We start from the raw sequence: 8239 nt of genomic DNA, 5'->3' as shown, positions 1-8239 counted from the left end.
TACTTTTTGTTTGTCCCCCAAATTTTGCATAAGCATTGTTTTTGTTTTCTCTGGGGACCGTTGTAAGTCCCAAGAGAAACTGGAAACAATGTTTATGCAAAATTTGGGGGACAAACAAAGAGTATTATGGTATTTTCCGAAGTGGCCTATACTAGTGGTCCCCCACTGTCTCCTTGGCAACTGTCAATCTCACCGTCTTCGTAACCAGCGCAAAGCAGGCGGGGTGTGATGGTATAAATTGAATATTGCTGTATGCAATATTCTTGGGATTGAAAAAGGGATTTCGGCTTGACGTAACAAGTTAGTGTCCCGTCTGGTTCTCCTGTTCTTGCTGAAACCAGTTACCCAGCAATAGGTTCCAGAAGAAAAGTTGGTTGAGTTGGTTGGAAGACAAACTGGGCTCACAGTATCAGCTGTACTAATATTCACACTTATGGGTCTCATATCGATCGATGTTGCTAACATCAAACTCTTCTAAGACCACTTTGATTGCTTTGCGAGGTACTACACAACCGTTACTATCCCTGCTACTGCCTCTAAAGAGCCCCTACACACAGTGAGCCGCGGTAAGTACCCAACCGGAATTTATCACAGACCCTCCACAAAGTATTTTATCCTCATTAGAGAGCTTGATCCCAATCTGCCACGACCAAGAACGAGAGGAACTGACGTTACCTTTGACGATGCAGCTGATGTTGCGTTGACCATAGATCATCCACAATGGGAGATCTGTCAGAGGAGAATTGGTCAACAAGGCTGTTGACAAACGGAAATAGAAAACTGAGAAATTGAACAACGAACAAAATTTGCATTGCACAGAGCGGTTTTCAATCACTGATCGCAGATATTTATGGGATTGCCTTAATTTGGCATCAATACTTGGTAAAGGTAAAAGAAGGTAAAGTCACTTTATTTAACGTCGGTAGTTCCTTCAGCTATGAGGCTGGTATCAATGGAAGCCGACGGTCGCCCTTTACCCCCTCCCTCTGTCAGTGCTCCATTTTAAGGGTATTGAAAGCTATAGCTACACGGATCAGAGGAACGTCCAAACAGACGTTGAAATCACCAAGGATCGAACCGGGGACCTCTCGCTCCGAAAGCCGCGCACTAGCCATCTGAGCCACTCCTCCTTGGTGACTGGCATAATTATCAAGAGCTGTGTTCTCAACCAATCAAAGGTAAATGCGACGACTGTGACATACTCGTGTTTCCCGCGCTTTATACAGGCAGAATTAAAATGGTTCATTTAATTTTTTTGTTTGCTCTGATCTGCCAGACTGGTACTTAATTTCCGTTTGGTTCTATGAAACCGCTCTTAAAGATAAAACAGCTCAAAAGGAAAACAATCCTGCACAAACAAACGACATGTCTGGGCGTCAGTGTTCCAGAGATGCACTTAATAAGTATAGTTTTGCTTCCACTCACATATTATCTTTTGAACGTTGCGAAGCGTACACAGGAACAGTTTACGAATGGCTTGAATATTGAGCGTTCACGGGAACAATCTACGAATGACTTGAACAAGTAGCATGTTTAAATACAGCGTTTTTTATGTTTCCGATGTTTTGATGAGATGACAAGTATTGACGTGACAAACGGAGCGTTCCAAATCGGGCACATTTCCACTCAATATGAGATCATCCAAAATGCTAATACAAGCAAATATAAAACAAACAAACAAATAAAGATTTCTCAACAATATCAAGTTCATCACCACATCAAAGCCCCTCACCAACCTAAAGGGACTTTGACATAACAATTTGGTGGCTTTACAAAGTTCTGTGAGCCAAGGAAACCCTATCTGCTCCTGTCCTTTCCTTAAAAACACCTTAGATTCTCTATGCAATAAAACATATGCCCTCTGGACCAACACAACCTCGAAGTTAGGTGACACGACAAAGATAAAAGCTGCTCAATTCTTTTTTGCGTTTATGTCCATTACAGACTCTTGTGATGTAATGACATCATCTGTAAATTTTTTATTCAAAATAACAAATATTTATTTCCACTTCCACAAATATGAATTTCAAAATAATAATAACATTACAAATAGACAATAATTATTTAACACATACTGTTGCCTACAGTATCATAGTACTCAGCACTAACAACAACACAATACTATACATATTCACACACATCCATTTCACCTTTACAAATGTTTTTGGCATAATCTATGATGTAGAATCCACTGACACAGATCTTTGTGGTATCATATCTGCTAAGCGAACTCTTAATTGTTTTGTTTCAAGATCTCTAAGTGCTTCAATCCAGATTGCCACCCTCTCTCTTGTTTTTGCAAGTAACTCTTCTTTTTGTGTAAGTTCAGCTCGCAGCTTTTCCACTTCCTGTTAAAGGTAAAAAGAAAAACATTTTAGAATAGTGTGATTTCCCCAACAAAGCCAGTTGTTGTATCAGTTTACAAAAATAAACTTACAAAATACAGTAATGTAGCAGCTCTCTTAACCCGCTATTGTTTGATTTTATAAGCAGCTTCTATTGTTTTTTAGTCATTATTTCGATTGTTTAGTCTTTTGTTTTTTGCTTGGGTATCAAGGCAATTGAATTATCCATCACAAGAGCTGCTACGTTACTCACAAAATAGCATTCATCTCCCAAAAGAATCTTTTATTTCTCCAACATGGCTGCCAAGCCTATATTTTACTCCTCCAGCATAGCAGCTGTGACTTTGTGTAAGAATACTCAATATTCATCTTCAAAAACATAGGAATTGACATTCTTTGGCATTCCAATTAAAATTATTATTTTATTGTTTTGTCAAATCAAAGTGAAATCCTGAAAAAAAGATGAACCCAGGGTTGTGGAAAAACTTCTCAATCATTGCTTGCAAGAAAATAGGGCAGCCAATGAAAATAGAAGGAAAAATAATTCCTACATTTGCCTCTTTTGAAAGAGAGAATTAATCCTTGCCCTTATCCAGATAATTTATAATAAGCAATTGTCTCTCATAGATATCTGAATAATTCTGGTGGCTCCAACGGGATCTGATACCATTACCTCTGCGGCGCCAGTGCATTGCTCTACCAACTGAGCTATGAAGCCACACAGTCTGGAGCTAGTCAATTTGTTGGGCTCGTGAATGTGTTCCCGTGAAAGGACTTGATGAAGCTAGTATGTAATTGCTAGGATCAATTTTTTCTTTGTCTATAGCCTGGACTTCAAACATATACATTTGCTTCATTGGTCTCTTCATTATTGTTTAATGCCAATAGACATATAGTGACACATTAGATAATAGACAAAGAACCCATGAATGAGTGTCAAAGACCAGTGTGCGAAGGGCTCTTGGACAAACTAATTTTCTGAAGGTACTGAATTTGCCAAGGCATTGGTCCATTACTTCTGATTTTCGCTCTGTTTAGGAGTCATGTGCTATTTTTAAATCTCAGGTTCCACTGTAGTTACTAAAACAAGGAATCACCTAAAATGATGTAAAATGACCTCAAATGACCTGAAATGAGTTACAACGGTATCTAATATCACCTAAATGAGCTACGATGGTGTCTAAAATGACTTAAAATGAGCTACAACAGAATCTAAAATAAATATAGATGTCTCTTATCACCAAAAATTAACTAAAAAAGCGTTCATTGGTGGGTAAATTCACAATGTTTAAGTTGTCAACTCTGCACCAATCAAACCTACGTTGCCAAGCAAACTCAAGATTTTTGTGCAACTTTATGTCAATCAAGACCGGTTGCTGTGCAAATTAAAAAAAATTTGAGCTGTCAGCTCGGCACCAATCACAACTGCGTTGTCGGGCACACCAATTTTTTTGCGCCATCAACACCACTCAAATCAAAACTGCATTGCTTGGCAAACTCAAATTATTTTGCGTTGTCAGCTCTATGCAAATGAGAGCTGCGTTGCTAGGCGAACAACTTTTTTGGTCGCCTCTGCGACGGGGGACAAGAAGGCTTAACGTGAAATGCTAATCCCACTGTTTACCAATGTTAGGGAACCTGATCACAAATCCTTTCAACAGTAAAATCAAGCCCTTTCCCAATAAAGTAAATTGTCTCTATATATGTCTCTCATGGGAAGAGGGCATTTTTTCCCCTTGTTTTTTTGTAAAAATATATGCATGTTCATGTCGATTAATTGCCCGTCGCAGTGACCACCTCGAAAGCTTTAGCTACTTTGGGTCACTGTGCACATTTTGCTTAACTCATCACTTGTGTAATTTACTTTGCTGTTTTATCTCTTTACTCTTGTATTGTAGTTTACTCCCTGGCAGTATAAACATTTGTAAATAGTGCAAAAAAATAAAAACTGAAACTGAACATTGCAGCTCATCTCAGGTCACTTTTCGACAGCTATTTCAGAAGTTATTGAAACCCCTATTGTAGGTCATTTTAGATCATTTTAGGTCATTCTTTGTTTTAGCTACGCATGTTTCACCTCCTTGGTGACTTCCTGAGGATGGTTTACTCGACTGTACATTTGTTTCCTTAGGAAATCAGCTTCCAATAATTTCGCAGACTCCAGAAATCTTTTGATGCAAGCTTCCACTCCTAGAGGAATTCAAACAAGGACTATTCAAACAATTGTTCGGTAAGATTAAAATAACCACATAATCAATACCAGACCAGAAAAAAAAGCAAAAGGCGGGAAAAACTACACATGGTGTTTAAACATCGCAAGCTCACCATGTTTATTCCCATCATCGAACTCGCGATCTTTCTCTACATTGTCCGCGACAAGAGAAAGGGAGACACAAGCCTAAGGAAAAGAAAAGCTTTAAAGATTGTTCACGTATTTCGACGAAATTTTGACCCTTACTAGAAAACTACATGCTTATGCGATGGAAACGTACTTGCAAAGAAGATTCGAACGCACTGACCAAATCTTCTTTGTGGGCCGCCATCTTTAAAAAATTTCAACTAGTTACCAGTCTTCCTGGCCTGGAGGTTTAATTTGCATAATTCTCATGTGAGAGGTCAGACCACACTGGAACTATTCTCTTTGCTTTCGCCGAAAACACTTTTACCTCGATCCCTTGCAAAATTCATTTTCTCAATCATCAAATGACAGCATGTGGGAGTGGCCTTTATGACCCACTGTGGTAAATTTGAGGACATGTTTGACATCTGGTTGGAGTTTCACAGTTTGCAAAAACAATGGCAACCAAAAAAGCAACACTGGGAACAAGGTTGCCAAAAATGTTGCTGTAGCCTGGTTATGCTCCAAGCCTTACAATTTCCATGGAGTGAAGGAGTGAGGACGATGTGTGAGATGGCGAGCCATGCGATTCATGGCTGTTGGTCATGCGAGCCAACATGGCTAGCCATGTGAGTCAACCTGTGAACCATGCGAATCACTTATTAAACACTTTTTATCTGTGCTTTTTGAAATGGGTACTCAGACTTAAATGCGAGACTTGCATGGCTCACATGACTTGCTGGCTCGGAGATTATCCAGCCCCGGTGTGAAGGCCAAGGACAATAAAAACATTTATACTTATTATTTTATGAGGGTCTCAATGGATTTAGAAGAGTATCTGAGTTCACTGTGACAAATGTTAAATCCTGGTTAATTTCACTAGCGATGCAAGCAATTATCACAGGCATAAGTACCCTGCAAGCAGAGTCTCTTTCAATCTTCCTAGATAAGTCGGGAAGAGGAAAGTAGGAAGATCGAAAGAGACCTGCTTGCAGGGTAAGGCATAAGCAGCGTATGCTAGTGTAAACGAACATCAACACAAGCATGAAAACCAACCATGGCATTTGCCATTTTGTTCAATGTTCAGACAAGGGGAATCTGGAACGTGTGCTTTAATTGGGCAGACATAGCAAATTTCCTTGTGCTTGCGCTATCTTTTGTTTTTACACAATGCATGCGAACGCAAGCAGAAGAAAACATTTTGATCCTTGCGCTTGTGCTTGCATCAACCCTGTTTTCACAGTGAAATAAGCGCCCTTGTGCTTTCGCTTCTGCTTGCGCTAATGCTTCCTTCACTAGTAAACACCAGGATGAACAACTCACACATATACAATATCATCGTATTATTATAAAGAATTGAAAAGTCCATCCAGTTTATTAAAATAAGCAGAAACGAATTTTTTATGTCAAGGCATCCTTGAGTCCATAAGTGTGGTACACTTTGATCAAAAACATTAGTCTGGTTATTTAGCATTTCCAGCAGCTTCTTGGGCCTTCTCCTTGGGTTTCCTCATCTTCATAAGAAAATAACCACCAATGCAGCCACCATAGACTGCAATCACAATCTGCAACATAGAGAAAACATCCAATTTTACCAAATTTGTTTTAATTTTTGCGTTGCTGGTATGAAAGTCTATATTACTATTACTTTCCATATGACAAGGTAGTCTTGAGATAAATGATAATGTTCTGATTGGTTCTTTCTTGGTGCGATTTTGCCACATGGACCATTTCCATGGAAATGGTCATGAAGTGGTAAAGGTCACAAGACAAGTTTTTTTGGTTTGCATAAAAGCCAGCAAACTCAAAGTTGATTCCAAATTTGTGACTAAAATTGCAAAAAGGTAGATTTAAACACTTACATTTTTCACAAAGAACGACCTCAAGAATACAGAGCTTAAAAATGGAAAAGGAAGGTGACTGCCACTCAGCTAGCTAACTTTACTATCCTGCAGATCTTGAGAAAGACACAGAAACAGACAGCAGTGAAAGATAGTCTGGAGGACTTAGATGGTTTTATAAACAACTTGATGTGCGAAAAACCAAATAAGACCATTTCATATACATGTATGAACACTCTTTACCTGTGTCCTTTTCAACAGTGATTGACTTTGAATTGATTTTAGCAGCAAAGTTAATTTTGATTTTTCTTGATTCAAATTTTGTTGCGAGAAAGTAAATATTCCAATATCAACAGATGCTTTTGTGAATTCCACCAACCTGGGGCTATTACGACTTTTTTCAAATTCCTTTATAAATCATTCTTGAGGTCGGAATGATGTTCAATAAAGCTGTCTTCAAACTTGAGGTAATTTGTTCTTTCTGAACTGCTTGCCTCATCACAAACATGTCACGGTAGAAGCCTTAGCAGAGGTACATAGTAATGGGAAAAATAAACACACTCAACCTAAATGCCATATAATGAATTACACCAATAATATTCTTTTATCCAGCTGTGTGCTTTCAAAATAAGGGGACCTCCTTATGATACAAGTTCATAATTCAGATGATGTACAGATGTATTACATGTAATTAAGGGAAGGTCTGTCCTTATCTTTCTTTCATTAAGCCACCTAGTTACAGAGCAATTAGCTGTTTCATGGACTTTCTATTAAACATGCAATTTTTGTTTAAGCATCTCAACGCACGTTTTATCCCAGAAAAGCACCAAAAATTGCACATTAGATGTGTAAGCCAGGTGTAATTTCACATTTTATTGCCTTTCGTTGCAATGATATTGCAAGGGTTTTGAACTTGCTTGAAACCTGAAGCAACTTAACCACAACAAAAATTGTCCATAGTGGCAGTGATGAAAATCACAAGATTTAACAGGCTTTAAAAGTGAGATCTAAATTTATAGCCAAGATATATCGTTGACGTCACCTGTTGCCATTAATGCACCAACCAGAGGCTCATTGGCAGTCGAAACAAAGGGTCTTTTGTTCTTGTGGTTGGCACATTTGAATAACATAACAATGCTTGTAAACAGATACACATAACTTCCCTATTGTTTGTCTTTAACAGAAGCTTTTCTTTTTTTGTGACCAAAAAACCTTTGTTGATTCTATATAAATCATTGGTAAGACCACAGTTGCAGTATGAATCTCAAGTTTGGTCTCCCTGTACAACAGAAAAAATTATGGCCCTTGAGTGTGTTCAAAGATGTGCCACCAAACTTATTTTGAAATGCAATCTCACTTATCCAGAACATTTAGATAAATTTGGTCTTCTGCCTCTTGTGTTTAGAAGGGAGGTTTAAGATTTATGCTTCTTTTTTAAATGTCTCATAGGGCACATTGATTTTGACATTCAGAGAAACGCAGAAGCCATACTTGCTAAGGGATGTTTCAGAACTGATGTTTCTCTATTCTCATTTTTTAGTGGCATTGTGGACTCATGGAATGGCCTGCCCATAACCATCAGGACAATTAAACAACTGTCACTCTCCAGTTAGAAAGTGAATCAGTTTTATCTTGGTAAGTGTAACTTAAATAAGGAAATTTTTTTAATTTTCTGATGATTTATTGCTGATGTGATCTGTTTAAATCAGTATTCT

The 8239-nt window shown here is 38.2% G+C and overlaps 1 protein-coding gene across 1 annotated transcript; it reads right to left on the bottom strand.

The window, feature by feature from the left end:
- Positions 1-1954: 1954 nt before the first annotated feature.
- On the bottom strand, positions 1955-4923 carry LOC138006381 (mediator of RNA polymerase II transcription subunit 28-like). The gene is made up of 4 exons (XM_068852674.1): positions 4838-4923; positions 4671-4743; positions 4423-4535; positions 1955-2348 (listed from the first exon to the last, which is right to left on the bottom strand). Exons 1-4 carry the CDS (start codon positions 4886-4888, stop codon positions 2175-2177), a joined length of 411 nt encoding a protein of 136 aa, XP_068708775.1. The 5' UTR covers positions 4889-4923; the 3' UTR covers positions 1955-2174.
- Positions 4924-8239: the final 3316 nt, after the last annotated feature.

The sequence above is a fragment of the Montipora foliosa genome, chromosome 6 (genome assembly GCF_036669935.1).
Source record: "Montipora foliosa isolate CH-2021 chromosome 6, ASM3666993v2, whole genome shotgun sequence".
Lineage (NCBI taxonomy): Eukaryota > Metazoa > Cnidaria > Anthozoa > Scleractinia > Acroporidae > Montipora > Montipora foliosa.
Note: the sequence above shows the minus strand (reverse complement) of the source record. Positions and strands in the feature narration are given on the sequence as shown.

Coding starts and splice junctions, on each gene's coding strand:
- LOC138006381 (XM_068852674.1), bottom strand. CDS start 4,888: ATGGCGGCCCACAAAGAAGATTTGGTCAGTGCGTTCGAATCTTCTTTG. Junction 4,744..4,837: donor CGTTCGAATCTTCTTTGCAA/GTACGTTTCCAT, acceptor TCTTTTCCTTAG/GCTTGTGTCTCCCTTTCTCT. Junction 2,349..4,422: donor CTCAGGAAGTCACCAAGGAG/GTGAAACATGCG, acceptor TACCTTTAACAG/GAAGTGGAAAAGCTGCGAGC.